This window comes from Protopterus annectens, chromosome 3.part0, assembly GCF_019279795.1.
Source record: "Protopterus annectens isolate FY-2018-M chromosome 3.part0, PAN1.0, whole genome shotgun sequence".
NCBI classification, from domain to species: domain Eukaryota; kingdom Metazoa; phylum Chordata; order Ceratodontiformes; family Protopteridae; genus Protopterus; species Protopterus annectens.
This window is the reverse complement of record NC_056731.1, coordinates 1,164,418,984-1,164,441,725: the sequence shown is the minus strand read 5'-3', so window position 1 is coordinate 1,164,441,725 and position 22,742 is coordinate 1,164,418,984. Positions and strand designations below refer to the sequence as shown.

The 22,742-nt window shown below is 40.8% G+C and overlaps 1 protein-coding gene across 1 annotated transcript in view; it reads right to left on the bottom strand.

The window, feature by feature from the left end:
- The window catches only part of RIPK2 (receptor interacting serine/threonine kinase 2), a 1,193,837-nt gene that overhangs the window by 40,812 nt on the left and 1,130,283 nt on the right, over window positions 1-22,742 (bottom strand). Inside the window, exon 10 of the mRNA XM_044065388.1 lies at window positions 8,448-8,657. Coding sequence (XP_043921323.1) covers window positions 8,448-8,657 — 210 coding nt within the window. The remainder of the gene's footprint in view (window positions 1-8,447; window positions 8,658-22,742) is intronic.

Here is a 22,742-nt window from a genome sequence, read left to right as displayed (position 1 = left end):
CTTTAAAAGGAGACTTCCTCTCAAAAATGTTTTGCAGAGTTTATGTGAAGCAAATGAAGAACCTTGGAAACCAATGTGAAAATGTAACATTGCTGTCAGCTGGAGTTTGATAGTTGAAGAAAATGACCCTTCATTGAAAAGTATGGCAAAAAAATCAAGAATATCACAAATCGGAGGAGAGGTAATGCCAGTGAAAAAATCTTTTACATTTACTGGAACATAGCTTACTTGTAGATAGTTTATGAGTGATCAGGAGTATGTGTCAGACTGGAAAGGAGAGCATAAGTTGTCTGGCTATTAATGGAACTGGAGAAGCCAGGCCATCAGCTTAACATTGGGTATATCTGGGGGAATCATGCTTGTTGGGTGAAACAGGAGGTCTGGAGTTGGATCCAGAATCCACTGTTGGCGAAGTGAGACCAGAGGAAGCAGAACCAAATCTGTTGAGGCCAATATGGTGCAATGAGGATTACTTTGCTCTTCAACCTGGCCACTTTCTGTAGAAATTTCAGAATTACTGGAGTCGGGGGAAAGGCATAAAGGAGACCAGGAGGCCAAGTGGGAAGAACAGCATCTGTCAGTGACTCCTCACTTGGGAGGATCAGGGCGAAGTAGTTGCTGCACTTATTGTTTAGGGGAGAGGCAAAAAGATTGCAGCAAGGCTGACCCCAGAGATGGAATATCCTTTCCATCACATTCTGATTGAGGGACCATTCACGGGGTAGAAGAATGCCTCTGCTCAGCTTGTCTGCTATCAAACTGGACTTCCCCAGAATATGCATTCCTATGAGAAAGCAGCTGGATGAGATCACCCATTGCCACACTCTGAGAGCTTCTCAACACAAGGGGGAGTATCTGGTTCCTACTTGTTTGTTGATATACCAGACTTCTGACATGTTGTCTGACTGAATTGCAATTGCTCCTAAGAGAAGAACATCTTGGAAAGCCTACAATGCTAAGAGCACTGCTCTCATCTCTAGAACGTTGACATGCAAGTTGGCCTCTGTGGGGGACCAAGTGCCTTGGAATGTTTTGCCCAGAAACTGCTCCCCATCTTAGCTGGGAAGCGTCCGTGGACACTGTGGCCTTAGGCTGGGGAGAACAAATGGGTGACCTTGCAGTATTCTGATCTGACTGAATCCACCATTCGGGATCTTTTTTTGCAAATATTGGTGATCTTTATTTGAGTAGACACTGGTTGTTGAAGGATAGACCATTGTACTGATTAACAGCCATTGCAGAATTCTCATATGAAATCTGGCTGGTGAAACTAGCGTTACTGCTGTTGCCATGGCTCCTAAAGTCTGAAGAACCAGCCGAGCTTAGATTTTGTTGCTGCATATTATTCTTGTGACTTGCGATCTGAATGTCTCCACCCTTGAAGGGGGAGTAAGGCTACTGTCTCTTTTGTGTTGAGAATTGCTCCTATAAAGTTTAAGCTTTGAGTGGGTTCTAGATAAGATTTCTTGTAGTTTATAGCTATCCCCTAGATGTAAGCATGTCTGGAGAACACAGTCTCTTGCCTTCAATAATTGATGCCTGGTCAGGGCAGAAATGAGCCAGTCGACTAGATATGGAAACACCCAGAATCCATGCAGTCTCAAGTGATCTGCCAATACTGAAATGCACTTGGTAAACACCCTGGAGTCTGTGTTGAGACCAAAGGGCAGTACTCTGAACTGATAGTGACTGCCTCCCGGTCAGAAGCGCGAGTATCTCATGGATAGTTTGTTCATTTTTATGTGATAATACACATCGTGAAGGTCTATTGAGCACATCCAGTCATCCTTTTCCAGAAACAGAAGAATGGAATTAACTGTGCCATTCGGAACTTATTTCATCGAACTGATTTGTTCAAATTGCTGAGATCCAAGATTGGTCTTCAGTCCCGTTTTTTTTGGCACTAAAGAATCTTGAGTAACTTCTGGATCCTTTCTGGCCTAGTGGGACCTCTTGGATGACTCATATTTGTAGCAGCTTTTGCACCTGAACAGCTGCTTTTTCTCTCTGACTGGGTGAAACATCTGATATTTTTCTGCATTGGGGAGGAAGAAGGGAAAAGGGTATAATATATCCTCTGGAAATGATCCTCTGCACCCAGTTATCCAATGTTATTTCCAGTCAGGCTCTCTGGTGCAGGGACAGTCGACCCCCGATTGCCTCCAGAGTAAGGCAATTTTGCCTTCATTCAGGAGTGCTGGAAGGGCCTGCCAAAGAAAGAACCTCTGGACCCTTGGTTCTGTTAGCCTCCTCTGCCATGAGGGTGGTGTCTACCATTGGAGTTCCACCCTCTGCCCCTGAGAAAACTACTGCCAAGTGTGTCTTGGAAAAGACCTTTGGGATTTTCTTAATCACATATTCCTACTGCTTTGCTGGAGAAGGATCTCTGCAGACTGGAGAAATGTACACCCACTGCAGACAGGGTCTCCCCATCTTTCTCACACCTGGACAATGTGTTTCTTACTCTAGGGCCGAATAAGGACATGCCGTCACATGGAACATTGACAAACACAGAATTGAAAGGTTCAACAAAGTCGCACATCCTGATGGCAATGCCTAAACCCACTGCTCTACTCATTCCTTTGGCTACATGTGAAATGAGCCTCATGGAATTGTTAGAAATAGACTGGACAGTAGTCAACTGGGATGTAACAGAGGCCTGTACTTCCTCAGACAAGGATCCTGAGAGGTTATCTGAAAGCTCTTTAATCAGATCCCTCTGTAACCTAGTGAAGTGTGCCAGGTAGTTCAGGGACCATAAGGAGAATGTCACTGAACCAAAGACATACTTCTCAAATCTATTCATCGTCCGAGACTCCATGTTTGGGGGATGGGTAGAGGAACTTTCCTCAGCTAGTTCCCCACAGACACAACTTTTGTCTAAAACTGTTTGCCCTCAAGAGTGGTAATAATTTTTTCTGGTTTCCAGAGAATTGGCTCAGTGGTGTTGGGGGGCCTTCCACACCCACCAAAAGATCAACTCAATGAGCTCATTGGTGAGCGAAGTCACCCAGGAGGTAGACAGGTAGGTACCAAAAGCCTTAAGCTACACTGACTCCTCACACAAAGTATTGTTGGGTTTCCAACTGCCTCTCTGTTTTAGAATTTCAAGGATGTCTCCAAAGGAGACATCTTCAGGAGGTGACCTAGGGAACCCTTCACCCTCATCAAAGTCTGTGTCTTCAGTGATGGATTCCTCTGGGGAATCCAAGTGTTTCCTCTTGCACAATTTCTTCTTAGGGACCTCCTGAGTGGGATGCTCTGGGGAGGTATCAGAAGAAATGGGAATACCCTGCTGGGAAGCCTGGGGTTTTGGTACTCACTGTCTCTATGGAGAAAAACATTGAGACTCTGTATGCAACATGACAGGGTTGGGGTCTGAGGATCTGAGGAGGTAGACACGGTCTGTGCTGCTGAAGCAGACATGACTCTCTTCAAAACCTCAAAGGATGACCTCCCCTGAGAGGGACAGGACTCTGTATCCAAGAGAGCAAGCCTCTGGATCCTAGTCTTTCCATGCCCCAAGGAAAATTCTCCTGAGACGGAATCCAGAGCCAAGCTCACCTGAGCCAAAGCCACTAGGTGCAGGGATGGTTCCAAAAAGTTTGGAGTCGATACCAACCCTCAGACCTGACTAGGCAGCTACTGCTCTGAGAGATCTATGGCTCTGACTGAACTAAAGAACTCAGAGCAAATGACGGATCTAATTATAAAGTTATCTTTGGATCCAAAGCAGTCAGAGGTGGGTGGCTTGCATCCAAGAACTCTGAAGCTTCGAAAGAAGTCAGAAGAGGATGTGAAGGAAGGATAGTCAATGTAAAGAACTCCTGACCTGAAGGGGTAGGAGCCGAGGAACCCCCTGGCATACACTGTGCCCAGAGAATCTTTCTCAGTCACTCCACGTCCTCTTCAGTCAAATTCCTAGAAGAACAGGTATAAATCAGAGAGGGTGACTTGGGCCTTTCCAGAAAGGGAGAAGGCACACTCAATGGGACTGGGTCTAGTGAAGGAGAGTATTGGGTCCTTGGTAAAGTAGGTAGACTTGAAGTCAAATCAGTTAGTGTCTGATCCTATAAAGATTTAATCTTTTCTGAAGTTGGATCCAAAGAAGTAGACGGATCCATATGTTTCTTTGCCCTCACTTACAAGAAGGTTGTAGGATTTGAAAGCTTTGGTCTTTTAATAACTGATGTATCCGATGGAGAAGTTGGAGCCAACAGAAGCCTCCTCTTAGATTTTTCAGAAGTTTTTCTTAAATAAGAGGAAGGGCTAGATGATGTTGATTTGCCCTTTTTTTTTTTGTTTATCAGAAGGGGAAGCTCTAGATAATGCCTCACTGCTTGAAGACCTTTAAGAATCAACTTACTCTTGCATTCAACCAGAGCTCTATGGTTGAATGTGTGGCATATAGAGTAATATTCTTGGTGGTGAAGGGGTTCCAAACAATAGACACGCAAGGTATATCAGTCAGAATAAGGCATTTTCCTCTGACACTTCCCACACTTTTTGCAGCTAGCCGGCCCTTTATCTGCCATATTGAAAGAGAAAGGGTTAAACAAAAAAGAAATTAAGGATAGAAAGTTTTTTTAAAAGAGAAAGAAGTAAAAAGGGGGGATTACCAACAATGGTAATAAGGGAATACCCTAAGAGGGAAGGAATACTAACGACAGTATTCACAGGTACTTTTGTATGAAAAAATGGAAGAAGGAAATAACAGTAAGAAAGCAGCTGCTAGTTAAGGGATATAAGCTAAGCTATAAAGATAAACAGGGAATATGCAGAAAAAAATATTTAAAGGAGAAAGGAAGTTTTAAATTCAATTAAATTCACTTATCTGCTTGAGAGCAACCGGTTGCCATGTCTAACACGAATAGGGGAAAATGAGATCTGAGGCACTTAGGAAGGGTGCATTATGGGTAAGGGAGATGCTCGGGTTTTTTTTTGCTTACCACAAGCTATTGTAAGTGCAGAGTTGCATCCGAGGGATCAAATCTGAACCCATAGGTTGAGGACAGAATGAAAACTGACAACATCAGATCACACTTTTAACAATAAGTAGAAACCTGAGAAATGGAAAAAACTAAATACAAAGCAGATTGTTTTCTCACAAGAGGGGAACTGCAGACAAAACATTCCTCACATTTTTACAATTACAATAAACTTTAATATATGAGCCTGACAATTTAGAATTCTAAAAAGCAAAATTGCAGAAGCATACACTTTTTCTCCAAACTTATTAATAGCTTTACAGTCCTTGTTAGAAGGAGAAGAAATGGAATTAACAACATTTTTGGCATTAGCTGCATTAACTACAGTTATAACTGCTGGGTCAGGTCTGGGATAAGTGTACACTAACTTCAAACACTGAGGAACTTTGTTATGTTTAATCTGCTTTCTTAAGTGCAGCAAGGTGGCTATCGGGGAAACCACAGTCTGTGACAAAAACATCTTCCAGAGGTCGGGGGGTTCCAGTTGGAACAACTCACACTATTTTCTGAGGGCACTGAGAAACCTCATTATTCTCCTATTGAAAACACTGACACATTCTTGAAACAGAGAAAGAGAACCTCTCACAGGGAAATTCAGATACCATGCTCTCCTCTGAATCTGAATAAGAAATCTTGGACAGAAAAACCTACATCTATCCCATCAAATTCCTCTACGGATTAAAAATCATGAACCTTTTCAGGAAAAGAGGAATCTCTTTTTCTTTTCCCAAAAAAAAAAATACAAGATGGGTCAATAGCATGTACAAGACAGCGAGCCAGTCCCAATAAACTACTCCTATCCAGAGGAAGTGGTGCAGGAGAAGATAAATGTTTAGTGTTTGGTTTCTTTTTGACAGGACAGCTGGGGCAAACAGGTGTACTAATGGCAGCAACAGGGATAGGCACAACATTCTGGCCAAGCAGGTGCACCGTCCTTGCCCTTTCTCCCAAGACTGACAACAATGGCTCTCACTTATCTACTGAGGGGACCCCAACAGCCATAAAGGACTTGCCTAACCTCTGGTCCATAGTGGCAGTATGGACAATGCCAGACGGATCCAGGGAAAAAGAGTTGTTTTAAGAGCCAGCTTTGGCCACAGCAAAATCATCCACCTACGGCTGAGGCAAATTACTAGTCTGATGTGGTTGCAAAGGCTGCTTAGTTAACTTTTTTCTTTTTGTGGCAGGAAAAAGGTCCGACCAGCAGTTTGTTCCATGATCACGCTAAAAATAGTCAAACTTCCCAGGGAGGCTAAGAGTAGTATAAGTCAGTAAAAAGACAAAGTAGGTAAAAGAGACTTTTCCCCAGTAAAAGCACAGTAAAAAGTATTGCACTATACTTTCCCAGCATCAAAAAAGTAACATGAATATAGTTTCTTCATAGAAAAAAAACATTTTAAACACATTAAAACAGATTTTAAACTGTCATGTTAAAAAGTGTACTACCTTGTAAAATTATATATAAGTTGTAAGACAGTTAATAAAAACACAATTTCCTAGCTTAAATGTATTTTCCTAGCAGGAAAGTAACTTCAAACAACAAAACAGTTAATGCAGAAGGTTCTTCCCCATAGGGAACTTATTTGTCTAGCAATGGAAAAGCATCAGCCAATTGTCAATCCTTGAAAGTCTGCAGACGGTGCACTCTTCGGTGACAAGAAAGCTCTTTAGGGCTTGGCACCCAAACCTGTTTTTTGTCAGCTCAGCTTGAGCTAACAGTTTGGGCATGTGGAAGGTGCCTGAAGCTTTGGAAGCAGGCCAGCTGTTATATCCTTAGCAATATATAACTCATATAGACAGCGTAAGATGAACATCACATATGACCTACTCTTCAAATTAAAAAATGTTTGCCACAGAGTACAACTGCAGCAATTTATTTATTTATAGGCATCATCCTATCAAATACCAAAAAAAGATCAAGTAATGGTACCCAGTAAAAAAAAAACACTAACCCTAGGTGATTTCAACATCAACTTTCTTTGCTCATCTAGACAGGACCTAAAAAGGCTTTCTCTCTCATCTCAACTGAAGTAAACTTATTCATGAACCAAGCAGATTGAATATTATGAGAAATTAAAATGCACTACTGGATAGATATCCTTACAACTAGCCAGCCAAATAAAGCATACTCCATAATAGTCAATTTCACAGTATTGTACATTATACAACGGCCCCCCATTAATATTCCAAAATGTGCACGTTGAATGGTCAGCGAGTTATAGTAATGGAAAAAGGTCCGGTCGCCCGGACTTTTTCCATTAGTATAACTTTTTTTTTTTTACAGCAAAGGAAAACGCAAGATCTCCGTTGCTTTTTACAACCTGTCTCGCTATGTTAAACGAGTTTAACATAGCGAGACAGCTTTAAAAAAAGCAACAGAGCATCTCCGTTGCTTTTTTTAAAGCTGTCTCGCTATGTTAAACCCATTTAATATAGTGAGACACTTTAAAAAGCAACAGAGATCTTGCTTTCTCCGTTGCTTTTTTTCAAAACTGTCTCGCTATGTTAAATGGGTTTAACATAGCGAGGCAGCTTTAAAAAAAGCAACGGAGATTCTCCTGCCACAGAATGCCAGACAGCTGCGGAAGGGCAGCAAGGAGGCATTATACAATGCCATTATTTAAGAAAAGTAATTATTTTTTTCTTAAATAATGTCATTGTATAATAGCAATAACCCACTTCTGGGCGTGGGTAATGCTGGATTTGCCCACGGTTGTCTTTGTTTGGCCACTCGGGCTTCGCCCTCATGACCAAACCACACCAACCGTGGGTAAATCCAGCATTACCCACACCCAGCTGTGGGTTATTACTATAATCCACTTTAAGTGCTCTAAAATAAAGCCTCCCCCATTCTATATCTTACAAAATTGTAGCAATGCCAAATAATCAATAAATGGTCAATGCTCTTGTGCAAATGTGCCAGTCACACTAAAATTGTTTGAAACAATGTCATCAAAACCATACAAAACCACAAACAGTTGACTTACATAAAGCCTTCCTCTTTTCTACTTATGTGTAGCATAGCATAAGCAGATACAAATCAATCATTAACTGTATCCTTTTAAGTTACAGGAAAGAATGAATCTACTTTTCTCATAATAATTAGTAAAGTAAAGGGTTCTTGTAACTTGAAATCGTACTTGAGGTCATCAGACAAACATAAATATGTCCAAATCCAGGTTAGTAAAGGAAGTTTTCTATTATACTAAAGTAACACAATTGGCAAGAGGGATGTACGTATGCCTTTTGGGGAAACAAACAACTGGAATAAAACTATGAGGCGAGCTCTTGCAAGGATTCAGTAACAGGAAGAACACTCCATAAGGCAATGCTACCTGCAACTAGTTTTGTTTAAATAAGACGTTACAGTGATCATATGACTCTGATCCCAGTGTCTCTCTCTCACACACACACACACAGTCTTTCTAGTGCTTTTCTTTGCAGTCATGTTTCACTTACCTGGAGTGAGGGATAGAGCTGCTATTGCCGCTGATGGCCCATCTGTCTCAGATTCAGAAACAGCTTTGGAGGAATATCCAATACCACCGTATTCTGGACAACACTTCGCAGATGACAATAAAGATACATTGTTTTCGAAAGACTGTGGTGAACCATGAGTAATGCTGTTACTTGAAAAATCATTCAAAATGTTCTGCCTGCATTCAGTTGCTAGACATCAAAAATAAAATGTAGAATTATGTGCTGAACAATAAGTACTAATAATTAAATATAATACAATGTTATGCAAAATTTCACATTTAAAAAAAAAACTTCATTACACACAATGCAACGCCTATTTTTATGTACTTAACTGTGAAGTATCTGCCACAGCCCAGTTCAGTAAATCAATTTGGCAGAAGGCGAAAAAAACATTCTAGTGCAGCTGTTTATGAAATAATCAAGGCATATGTGTTATTTTCTAACAATTCCCTATTTCTCAGCTTATATAAAACATTACAAGTAAACCAGCTAAAAAGGGTAAAAAAGTTTGTATAGTAGAACAACACAAAGCTACTAAACTGTATGCAGAGGGTGGCAGTAGATATGGGAAAAATACTTCTTTTTCAGTTACACTACAGCATAGCATGGCTACCTTAGGCAAAGGCAGCCTAGGTGGCTGTGCACATTGCCACTTAGCAAAGGGGGTGTTTCTAACATTTCTGTCTTTTTTTTTTTTTTTTTTTTTTTTTTTTAACTAAAACAAAAGAGTGTAAGAAACTTCTCTGTGTGGAAGATTTTCAGTCTATATATCTCTAGTTAATCACTGTATATTAATCAGATCAGATAATAGTAGAAGTAGCGAACTTAAACTCGTCTTAAGTTAAAAAAAAAATATATATATATATATATATATATACATATATATATATATATATATATATATATATATATATATATATACACACACACACACACACACACACACATAATTGTACAGAATTACTAATTAACTGGGAAAAGCCGAAAGACAACAACAACTAATTATTCGAAAGTAATCCAAGCAAGGCAGGCAGTCTGTTTCCAGTCGAAAATCCTTTATTAAGTACACAGACAAGCGATCCGAGTAAAACAAAAACAGAGTAATAGTTTCCTCACAAGCTTTCTAAAGATATATATATATATATATATATATATATATATATATATATATATAATTTTTTTTTTTTAATCAGGCAAGGGAGTGGTTTATTGTGCTGTAAAACAAAGTGTTATCAGTGTGACATTCAAGCTGGTCCTGCCCTACTTAGTAGCTGTCATAATAACATAACTCTTATGCACTTTAAATACAATTTATAATGATGTGGTACCTCTTATTTAACCAGATTATTAAGTAGATTATTAAATCTGTGATTTTATCCAAGACAATATACTATATGGCTGGAAATATACCAACCTTAGTCCATTTGGCTATCAAAAAATATATATAAATATATACATATACACTTTACATGTAAAAAATCAGTTGTAAAAATCATATTCTATTTTCATAATCTATTGTTAACAAAGATCACTTTCATCCTTCTAGACTTCTTCAGGTCTGTGTACAAGAACCCTAAAAACTATCTATAAAATATCATTGTATAATTAGTTAGTATAGTTATTACACTTCATTTTGAATAAAGTGGAAAAAATAGAACCAGAAAAAGAAAAAATAATGAGAAAAAATGTAGGATGATGGAAACAAAATATACACTTAAATTACAACTGATTTAAAATGGTATTCAAAATCAACTGGTAAAATAAAATAAAATAAGTCATGTAAACGATGTGGCAATTTAAGTTCCAGTACACTTTTAATTGAACAGTAGTAGTTTAGTCCAGGCTTCCTAAAAAGAGTTCAGCTTTAATTGCCACAGGAGTTCATGTTTCTCCAGAATATTCAGGATGTCTCCTTCAAGATCACCCATGTCTATGCAATCCAGGATCTGGAACTTAAAACCTGTGTGTCTTTTATGAAGAGAAAGGTGTTTGGCTAGTGCATTATTTTTACATCCAGAGCGGATTTCTGACAGATGACATATAGCCATGTAGTATATTGTCTTGGATAAAATCACAAATAATCTAGTTAACAATCTGGTTAAATAAGAGGTACCGCATCATTATACATTTTATTTAAAGTACATAAGGGTTATATTATTATGACAGCTACTAAGTAGGGCAGGACCAGCTCAAATGTCACACTGATGGGGGAAGGGATGTGAATTTAACATGTGTACCAATAACACTTTGTTTTACAGCGCAATAAACCACTCCCTTGCCTGATACAAAGTATATATATATATTTAGAAAGCTTGTGAGGAAACTATTACTCTATTTTTGTTTTACTTGGATCACTTGTCTGTGTACTTAATAAAGGATTTTCGACTGGAAACAGACTGCCTGCCTTGCTTGGATTACTTTCAAATACTTAGTAATTCTGTACAATTATATATTTTTTATTATTATTATTATTTTTTTTTTTTACTTAAGACGAGTTTAAGTTCACAACTTCTATTACTATTGTCTGATCTGATTAATATGCAGTGATTAACTAGAGATATATGGACTGAAAATCTTCCACACAGAGAGTTTTCGTATGGGGATACCAAGGAGATTACTTGTTTTTTTAACTAAAACATACTCTTATTGTGGCAACTCATTTGGAAGCAGCTGTGGCTCCAGTGCCTTGTAAAAAAATGATGTACACTTCTTAATTTTTAGCCTTTCTCCTTGGTTCCACATGATCTACACAATGAATCATAGAGTCTATGAGGCAGTGTGAGGTTTCTCTGATTCACTGTCTAGTCTGCAGTGGGTTTAACTGAAAAGAAAATCCAGAAACCTTGAACAATGGAGGGTACTGTCTACAACAGCAGCATTAGGATCTGCAAAGGGACTGAAACAAAATGCTGTGTTCAGGGTGCATCTCATACAGAGCATGACAGGTAACTTTTTTTTAACTGTGTCGGGCAATCAGATATTAAGCATGCCTCTTAAGTATACCTTCAGTTGGGGAATGCTCCTCATTGAGTCTTTTTAAAAGTCAATGTTCCTTGCAATTTCACACTGAAAAGGTCTGTGACCCACTCAGTGTTAAACTTTTTTTTTAACTCATCTATGGCAAATACAGAATCATATTACATGATCAAAAGTTCAAGCATAAGGTAACACAGTTTAACCATTCTCTGTAGGCTTCTTAGTGGAAGTGATCCACATTATGCTCATTTTTCCACATTATGAGAGGCAGTTTTTCACATTTTGGAGATGGAGGGTCGAGAGCTACAATATTATAGGCAGTGGATTTGCAGGACAAATATGATTTCTGTGAAACAAGCTTATGTGGTTGGCTACTGTGCATTTTTAACCAAGTGAAAATAAATGACTGTGGCTTTTTTATTTACATTAATTAGACATTCAAGGTGCACACAAAGTCTCTATAACTGCAGAGTATTAGAGCTGTCAGCTGATGAAAATGACTGATCCTGGCCTGATTTTGTCTACTAATGTTAAGCAGTCATTATTCTGGCTTTGCAGTACTTGTGTGTATTTGTATTATGCAAGCTGGAGTACTTTACTGTGGCTGGCTACAATATGTTTGTGCAAAATATAGATAGAATAAATTAGTGTAGCAATCATTACTTTCTTTTATATTACAATCAGGCAACTGAGGTGTACACAGTCAGCAAAATGGCCATAATTGCTGGGCATGGGGGCTGTCTCTGTATGAAAATGACTGACCCTGATGTCATTTGATTAAAGGAAAATAATGGGATTCTGTTATTAAATGCTCAACTTCTCTGTCCTTTTTCTCCCTATTTACTGTCCCTGCTATGAATAAACAACAAAACAACAAATAAAATATTTTAAATCGACTGTCTGTCCTCCAGTAGAATAGTACCTTACTGTACTGTGGTGGTTTCACTTTCAAAAAACTTTTGTCCCGCCCTGACGAAGCTTGTTGCAGTCTCCATAGGTTCATAGGTGTGTACTAGGCTAATGGCCCTGGGGCCTTTACAAGCCTAGCCATAAGATTACCCTGGCATAGTGCCACCCAGCCTTAGTTACCAGTGCCTCTGTCAAGTACAGCCACTGGAGTTATCCCCGGGGTGAATTTTGTTTCCCATCCACTCATCAAGACTTCTCTTGAAGAGGGTCAGGGAGGTGCTCTGCTTGACATGTTTGGGAAGTCTATTCCATAGCATGGGCAGTCTCTGGGTTATGAACCTGTCTCTCCAGCATGTTCTGTTAATTGTGGTAATGAGGTTGAGGTCTCTGGAGTGTGTGGTGCAGAGGGACTGGGATTTCTTTAGCTGTAGCATTTCTAACAGAGCTGGGTCAGACATGGCTTTGTAAGTCAAGCAGAAATCGCCTCTAAATAGGCGATATGAGATAAAGAATAGTTGGGAGTTTTGAGTCTGTCCATATAGGACAAGTGTTTAAGGCCTATGATCCTCTTTGTGAGGTACTTTCTCAACCTCTCCAGTTGTTGCAGGTGTCTAGTGAGGTACATGCCAAATGGGGCATTGTACTTGATGACTGGCCTAATGAGAGAAGAGTAGAGGGAGACAATGACCTCTTTCTTCCTGGCTGCAAAACCTTAGTAATGAGATGTGCCACATAGAAGGATTTTCTGACCACAGTGGTAATGTGGTGATCAGAAGAGAGGCTGCTGTCAACCTGTGTTCCCAGATCTCTTATAACGCCTTCTGTGTTCAGTGGACTACCATCAATGTGGTAATTCATAGGAACCAGATTTTTCCCAAAGGGGATGACGACACATTTTTTGGCATTGAGCTTAAGGCCATGGTTCTGACACCAGTCGTTGGTCTCAGTGAGGCTATTCTGTAGGATCTCAACATCACTTGGGGAGTTAATAATAGCTCCCAATTTGCAATCGTCTGTGAACTTTGCAGCCAGAGTCCCTTCGTGTTGGCCTGGAGTTTAGAGAAGTAGATGGACCCAGGACCGAACACTGTGGGACTCCACTCGTGACTAGTCAGCAGTCTGACTTGGAGTCGGCTACTTTCACACTTTGGGTTCTATCTGTGAGCCAGTTTGCAACCCACCTAGTGATACAGGGGCTGATGCCTAGCTTAGTGAGTTTTTCTATGATTCCTGAGTAGGGAATGGTATCAAAAGCCTTGGCCAGATCAAGGTAGGCTGTATGAACAACCTTGCCTACATCCACAGCTTTGGTGACTGACTCAAAGACGTCAACCAAGTTGAGCAGTCATGATCTACCCTTCACAAAACCAAATTGTGTGGAATTCAGAGTTTGAAGATTCCCTATGTCTTTGTTTATTAGGTCCATGATGATGTGTTCCATAGCTTTGGATATGAAACTCGTCAGGCTAATGGGGTGATAGTTCCCAGGGTCTGTAGTCACTCCTCCTCTTTGAAGAGGGATAACGGTAGCACTGTGCCATTCAGTAGGGACAAAGCCTGAGGTGAGGCTGTGACTGAACAGGGCACATAGGTGAGGTGCCAGTTCACTCTGTAATTCATGTAGAACACAGCCAGGGATATTGTCAGGTCCCATAGAAGCTGCATTCTTGGCCTTGGACAGTGCTGTTTTAACCTGTGCAGTAGTAATACAGGATGCCTGGCAATCTACTGGTATTGTGATTGGTCCTTTGGGGGGGTAAAGTTGGCACTGAATCTGTCGGCTCAGTATAGGAGGTACCATTGTGCAGTATCTCACAGCAAATCTGGGTATTGCCGTGGAGATGTTTTACATAACTATAGAAGGCCTTGTGGTTGTCTTTACTATCTGCTGCAATTCTGTTTTCATAGCTAGCTTTAGAGGATTTGATGAGGGATTTCAACATTTTGTTGAGGCTGATAAGGGAGTTTTTCCAGTCTTGGGACTTCACCTTATTCTGCACCAGTTTCCTCCTTCTGTTATAGACTTTGTTTATGACAGGGGACCACCAGATTGGCTTCCTTTTTTTGGAGGAGCCGGTCTTGGTTCTATTGGGTATGATGAGATCCATGCATTTGTGTATGATACTGCAGTCATGCAACTATTCTCCATTTGCATGGGTGCAGTGAAGTTAGCCAATGCTGTTTTTAGGAGCCCAAAGTTAGCTTTGGAGAAGTTTTTCATGGTGGTTACCTTTGCGAGGGGAGGGGTGGGTGGGTGGGAGGGATGTGGATTTCCAAGGTGATTAGTTTGCGGTCGGATCTAACCAGGGAGGAGCTGACTATTGGTGTAGAGCAATGGTCGCCCATGTTAGTACTGAGCAGATCAAGGATGTTGCTACCTCTAGTGAGGGTAAGAACGAGATGGTCCAGGGCATTGGAATTAATGAACTCCAGGAAACATTGGGCAAGTGTATTGGTACATGAGTAGTTTTCTCAGTTAATGGAGGGGTAGTTGAATTTGCCTAATAACAGTGTTAGGTTTGTCCCTAATATTCCCCTAGGGTGCTTAGGAACTTGGAGTGTGAGTCTTAGGACATGGCTGGGGACCTAAAGCAGGCTATGACCTGAATCGCTGTCTTACCCAATGTTAGCTGCACCTGAAGTATCTCTGATGTGTTATGTTAGGCTATCAGTCTGGAGGTGTGCACATCCTTTATGAATATGGAAACACCACTGTGTTTGGAGCTTTGGTCCAAGTTCTGGGACCGAAAGGTGTGGAATGAGTTACAGCCTAATAGTGCAGGGGTACTTTCTGCTGCCTTGAACAAGGTCTCTGTTACAGCACAAATATCAATGCTCTCCATTTTAAGGAGTGCTTTGAGTGAGTACATTTTGAAATTTAGACTACTTGTGTTGAGCAGCATGACCCTCAGATTGCATTTGTTTGTAGCTGTTACACTGGTAATTTTGTCTTAGGAACACCGCCTAAAAAAGGCATTATAGGGGTGGCAAGAGACTTGGCCAGTATCCAGAAGCCCAGGGGTGATGACAGATGCAGGCCATCTAAGCCAAAGCATCAAGGTCTGTCAATCATGTCATCCCGGGCAGACAGATACTGGATCCCCTTAGGATGACACCAGAAACATAACCAATTGTTGAAATCAATAATTTTCTGCTTGTACTGTGGTATCATTCTGGGTAATGGTAGGATGCTGCTCAGGGCTACAGTCATACCTGCCTGGGCTACATAATCCAAGAGCTCCTCCATGTCTCTTTTCATGTAGTCCAGGGAGATTACATCTCAGGTCATTCACACCCACATGTATAATGACAGAGTCATATTTGTACCTGTTGTTGAGGGTCCTGAGTGCATGTGCTATGTGGTGGATCCTGGCAACTGACAGGCAGTTGACTGTTACTTTCTCCTTATTCAACCTAGTGAGTGGGACATCAGTGTGCCTCACTATCGAGTCAGCTAGGACTAGTGTGTTGGGCATGCTGTTTTTCCTTAGGGCCTTTGGTTGAGTGAAACATTGTTTAGGAGAGTTATGTGTCTCATGATTAGTGTTGTGGTGGTTGAGTGCATTTCTGCCTTGCAGGTCTCTGCTGCTTGGGTAGATTTTTATTGAGAGCCACTGTGAAAGTGGGTGTGTGGTTTGTGTTTTTATATGAAGGCAATGCTGGTGTGTGTTCTGGACAGCTACGTGTTCCATGTGGTGTGGTGCAAGTGTTGACCTTCTCTTCTTGACCAGCTATTCCGATCTTGGCTGCAGAGTGCATAGCTTCTAATTTGGATATATAAGTGCATCTCTCACAAGTCTGAGTGTTGGGAGGTAAGAGGAGAGGGTTGTCAGTATATATGAGGCAGTTGCTACATTGCCTCAGGATGCCCAAGTTCACCAGGCTAATAGGAGAAAGCACAGGGAATTGACCTTTAGAAATGCCTGGAGGGGTGGGCATTGATAATAAGTACTGGGTCCGCTTCCTTTTAGAACGTTTAATGCTGGTAGCACTTTTGTGTGCTACAATAATTGCTACAAGATGTCTGGTAAAGTGTTAAACTAATAGGCTAGTATTAGTGCAGGAGAGAAGACAACTAGTAGATCTAAGGAAAATTTGAAGAGCAGACTTTGGCACCGCTCAGAAGCTTACAAACAGTCCTGGATACAGCAAGTTTGTATCTGGACTAGACTAGTTACAGGAAAGGTAGGAAACAAGTGCAAACGTGGGCTTTTAAACCAGAAAGTTGAGAGAGATGGAAAAAACTGCCCAAAATGGCCAGTAAACTACAATTTCTGGGCCAGAAACCACTCCCCTTGTGCTAGATAGGCTACCTAATGCTTACCACTCCCACTGATAAGCTAGAAGGCTTCCCTCCAACACAGAAAGGCATGGTGGGGGGGGCCCAGAAGCTTACAAACAGTCCTGGATAGACTAGTTACAGGAAAGGGGGAAACAAGCTCAAATGCGAACTTTTAAAGCAGAAAGTTGAAAGAGATGGAAAAAACTGCCCAAATGACCAATAAGCCACAATTTCTGGGCCGGAATCCACTCCTCTTGTGGTAGATAGGCTACTTTGTGCTTACCACTCCCACTGTTCAGCTAGAAGGCTTCCCTCTAACAGAAAGGCTTGGGGGGGGGGCTCAGAAGCTTACAAACAGTCCTGGATACAGCAAATCTGTACCTGGACTAAACTAGTTACAGGAAAGGGGGGGGGACAAGTGCAAATGCACGGTTTTAAATCAGAAAGTTGAGAGAGATGGAAAAACTGCCCAAACAGCCAATAACTGCAATTTCTGGGCCAGAAACCACTCCTTATGTGGTAGATAGGCTACCTTGTGCTTACCACTCCTACTGATAAGCTAGAAGGCTTCCCTCCAGCACATAAAGGCTTGGGGGGTTCAGAAGCTTACAAACAGTCCTGGATACAGGAAATCTGTATCTGGACTAAACTAGTTACACGAAAGAGGGGAAACAAGTGCAAATGCAGGGTTTTAAATCAGAAACTTGAGAGAGATGGAAAAGCTGGCCAAACGACCAATAACTACAATTTCTGGGCCAGAAACCACTCCTTATGTGGAAGATAGGCTACCTAGTGCTTACCACTCCCACTGATAAGCTAAAAAGCTTCCCTCCAACACAGAAAGGCTTGGCGGGCTCAGGAGCTTACAACCCTTGTTGGATACAGCAAATCTGTATCTGGACTAGACTAGTTACAGGAAAGACAGGAGACAAGCTTAGAATTTTTTTTAAGTAAAGTGGAAAAGGAGAAAGCAGGAACAGAAGATAATTCAAGGTTAAGAACCTAAGTGGGTTGGCCTTCTTAAATTTTATCCATGTATTAGGTAGAATGAGCTAATGACACTCGATTGGGAGGAGTGTCCCAGATCAAATTTACAGTATGGGCAGACAACTGCAAAGCCATCAAGTATAAGAACAGGATACCAATAGAGATGGAGGGTGGGAAACACAGAAACCTCAAAATATGCACAGAAAAGCACGGATGGAGCACTCACAAACAGAAAATATAACTCAATTCACTGATGTCATCAAGACCTATGAATACAAGTAGTTTTCTGGACAATTTCTTCCCCAAACTGACATTTCCACAACCTTCCTAAAAGCTGACCCATGCTGTGATGTCACAGCTGCCTGGTCCTTCCCATACCTATACAGAAAGTAAAGGCTAGAACAAGGAAACAGTTACATGACTCAAGTCTCCTGCTGAGGGCTGTCAATTACAGGTGATAACAGCTCAAATTACCCTTAGCACTTTGATAGCTAGGGACATTAGGTATGAAGGGAGATGGGACATGAGTCAAAGTAGTACATTTCAGGCTTCACAAAACACTGCAGTTTGGCCATTCTGAAAAGAAGCAGCAGTAAAACGCACTTTGAAAGTCTCTTCTGTACCATTTGCACTATTTGTGTTTTAAGTAGTTACTGAATGGCATGAAATGTTACTTAAAACTAACTGATTGAAAGACAGCAGTGTATGCATGTAAAATCAATGCAGTGATAGAAGCTTCAGGAAGAAATAGGCAAACATGACATTTTTTTACAGCCAAGCACTGTATTATGGGACAGGCTAAACAATCATAATTATTTCAAGATGCCAGACCCCATGTGGTCAGACTCAGAAATTATGTATACAAATATTTAAAAAACTGTAAATCATCCCAGAGTGGTGTTAAAATGTAGGAAACACCAAACCAAGATGAAATAAACATGTTTTTTTGAGTCTGTGGGTGCGGTTCTCCTTTAAGTTAGTCAGGCATTAATCAGGCTTTCCGGGGCTGGTTTGCATTTGTGAGAAGCAGGATGGAATGCTTTGCTGTGGCCATGTTTTTTTTAATCACAGGTAAACAACTGAGGTGAATGTGTGAATGTACACAATTAACACGTAGCTGTTACTGAAGTGGTTTAATTCTACTGCTGTTTTATCACAGCTATACAGTCACTGAACTACCTTTTCAGAAGCAATGTCACACAATGTACTGCATTTGCTAAAATCAGTCTAAATTAACTCTTGCACTGGCTTATGCATGTGTGAATGGAGGGGGGGGGGTGCAGTATATCTAAAAGTAACAAGTTAGACAATTTCTTTCAAAATATTTTCTATCACAATGGGCAACATAACTGGCTTTCTTTGATAGTCAGAATAGATTGTTTGTGAAAGCAACATATTACCACATTATTTAGCATCTCACAGCATTTGGTTATATGGTTAAGTTCTTGGCTGGGTGCCTTCTGTGTACAGTGTGTCTTCCTTATCTCAACTGAATTTTATTCATGTGCTCTGGCTTCCTCCACAACACAAAAATATATTTCTCCAATTTACCTGAAGGCAAACAAGCAGTATGCTGATGTATACATGTGCATGTATGCATATCTTGTGATAGACATGACTTGTCAATGACTGTCAGTTTGGGTGAGAGTGTGTGTCAGTGTGCGAAAAATATCACAAATTTTATCTGTTGTCACACACAACACTGGATAGCATGCACACAGTTACAACTCAGAAATATATATATATATATATATCTATATATATATATATCTATATATATATATATATATATATATATATATATCTATATCTATATATATCTATATCTATATATATATATATATATATATATATATATATATATATATATATATATATGGATCTACTTTCTATCAATGAAAGTACGATCCATTGAATCTAACTTATCTGATCACCATCCACCGAAACTGCATTTTAATGAAACAACGGACTGCCGAATTCCTTTCCCAGGGAAAGGAACCACTGGACCACCATGGTGAAATGTACCTTCTCCCCATGTAGTGTGATCTCGGAGTTGGTATATTTAAGTAGGGGGGTGTGGGGTGCGAAGCCCCCCACTTTGGTGAGCTACGTGTCTTTCCATTGTGTGTCGTTTGCATGGTGGTCCAGTGGGAAAGGAATTTGGCAGTTTGTTGTTTCATTCACATGGAGTTTCGATGGATAGTGAGCGGGTAAGTTAGATTCGACGGATTGTACTTTCGTTGATTGAAAGTAGATCCATAAATATATATATAGATAGACAGATATACACACACACACACACACACACACACACACACACACACACACACACACACACACACATGCACCACATTATGTGTCCTTACCCCTACTTCCAAAAGATCCCCTATTTAGCTTAACCAGCCCTCCATAGAGGTGTGTATACAGAAAGCCATGGTTCTGTAGGCAAGCAGTAAAAAAAACATATAATTCTAAAGACAACCACACAGTTGATTCTAAAGACAACCACAAAGCATTCTATAGCTATGTCAAAAATCTCAATGGCAACACTCAGATCTGCTCTGAGTTACAGCACAATGGCACTACATATACAGAACCAACTGATATTGCCAACATCCTGGCAGATAGTTTCAGTGCTAACTTTACCCCCCTCTCACCCCCTAAAGGGCCCATCTCTATACTGGAAAAATGCAACGTTCCTGTAATCACGGCTGTACAGGTAAAAAAACACACTCTCCAAAACCAAGAACACAGCATCCATGGGACCTGACAACATCCCAGGCTGCGTTCTACATGAACTGCAAAATGAACTGGCACCCCACCTAAGAACCATGTTCAATCATAGCCTCACTTCAGGCTTTGTGCCCACTGAATGGCGTACAGTGATGGTTATCTGACTCCACAAAGGGGGAGCCACCATGGACTCCGGGAACTACCACCCCATTAGCCTAATGAGCCTGGTCTGCAAGGCCATGGAACATATCATCATGGAACTTATAAACAAAGACATTGGTAATCTCCAAATTCTGGACTCCACCCAGTTCTGGTTTGTAAAAGGCAGATCATGTCTCCTAAACCTGACAGACTTCTTTGAAGTAGTCACCAATGCCGTAGACGAGGGTAAGGTGGTTCACACAGCCTATCTAGATCTCGCTAAGGCTTTTGACACCATCCCCCACTCTGGAATTACAGATAAACGCACTAAACTAGGTATAAATCCCTATGTTCAAGATAGGTTGCTAACTGGCTCACTGACAAAACCCACACTGTGAAAGTAGCAGACTCCAAATCCGACTTCAGACCAGTCACAAGTAGAGTACCACAGGGTTCAGTCCTGGGTCCTGTCCTGTTTGGCATCTACTTTTCTGAAGTACAGGCTAACACAGAAGGTCTATGGCTAACAAAGTTCGCAGATGACTGCAAACTAGGAGACAATCAAAACTCCTAACGATGTGGGCATCGTACAAAAGGGCCTCACTGAGACAGATGTCTGGTGTCAAAGCCATGGCTTCAAGCTCAATGCCAAAAAGTGCATTGTCATCCCCTTTGGTAAAAGCTCTGTACCCATGAGCTACCACATAGGTGTTAGACTACTTAACGCCAAAAGTGTGATAAGAGACCTTGGGACACAGATGAACAGTAGTCTCTCCTTTGACAGTCACATCGCCACAGTAGTCAGGAAATCCTTCTGCATGGCACACCTCACCACAAAAGGTTTCTCATCCAGGAAAAAAGAGGTCATTGTTCCCCTCTACTAGTCACTCATTAGTCCCATTATAGAGTACAATGCCCCTTTTGGTATGTACCTTACAAGACATCTACAACAACTGGAAAGGCCGCAGAAATACCTCACAAAGAGGATTACCGGCCTCAAACAGATGCCCTATGCAGACCGTCTCAAAAAACTCTAGCTTTACTCCGTCGCATATCGCTTAGTCAGAGACGATCTCTGCCTAACATACAAAGCTATGTCAAACCCAGAGCTGTTGGACATGCTCCACTTAAAGAAATCCCAATCCCTCCAAGCTACACGCTCTTGGGACCTAAACCTTGTCATCACAAAAAGCAGAACATGCTGGAGGGATAGATTCTTGTCCTAGAGACTTCCCATACTCTGGAACAAACTTCCTATCTATATCAAACAAAGCTCCTCATTAGCACTCCAAGAAAAATCTTGATGATTGAATGGGAAATAGGAGATTCACCCTGGGGATCACCTCTGTGGCTCTGCTCGACAGGGTCACATTAAACTAATTTTCTTGGGTGGCGAAAGCCAGGGTACCTTTTTGGCTAGGCTTATATAGGCCCTAGGGTCAATAGCCTAGTACCTACCTATGAAACTATAAGTAATTGTAATTTGAAGGGGGCCCAATTTTTGCCAACCTGGGAAGATATGACTGACAGATCATGCTGCTTCATGAGGGATGGCTGCATCTATCCAGTCTATGGTTTTGACTACTGGCAAAGACATTGCCTATCTCCATACTGTCTTTTTTAGTCAATGCCAACCTGAAAAACGTATCAACGTAATGAAGAAAGCAAAAGAAAATATGAAAGTCTTAATGATCAAAGCTAGGAGCCTAAACAAGAAACTCCACTCCCCAGAAGCCCTCCCTCATCCTCGACGATGTAGGAAGTATTCCTGCTCTGCAGGACTATAACTCCTTCTACATGTTTAAACCAGCTAGCATGGAAGAGGGGAAAAAGGTAGAGGTGTTTCAGTCTATCCAGAAGGGACTCACATTAAAGCTGATAAAGCAGCATAATTCATTACAGTTCCTTCATGTCCAAATAACCATCAGAAAGGTCCTGTACCATATGTTAGCTACCTCTATCACCCCAGAAAGCAACAATGTCTATCTACAAAAAGGAGAATCATTACAGGAAATAGTCTCTCTCTCAGTATTAAACCCAATACCATTTTCCTAGGTGATCAACACTATCCAACTACAGACTGGGACACCCACCATTAATGCAGAAGTGCAGTGATTCCTAGACATTGTCAATCCAAATGCATATATACATATACACACACACATATATATATATATATATATATATATATATATATATATATATACATATATACATATACACACACAGATACACATATATATATA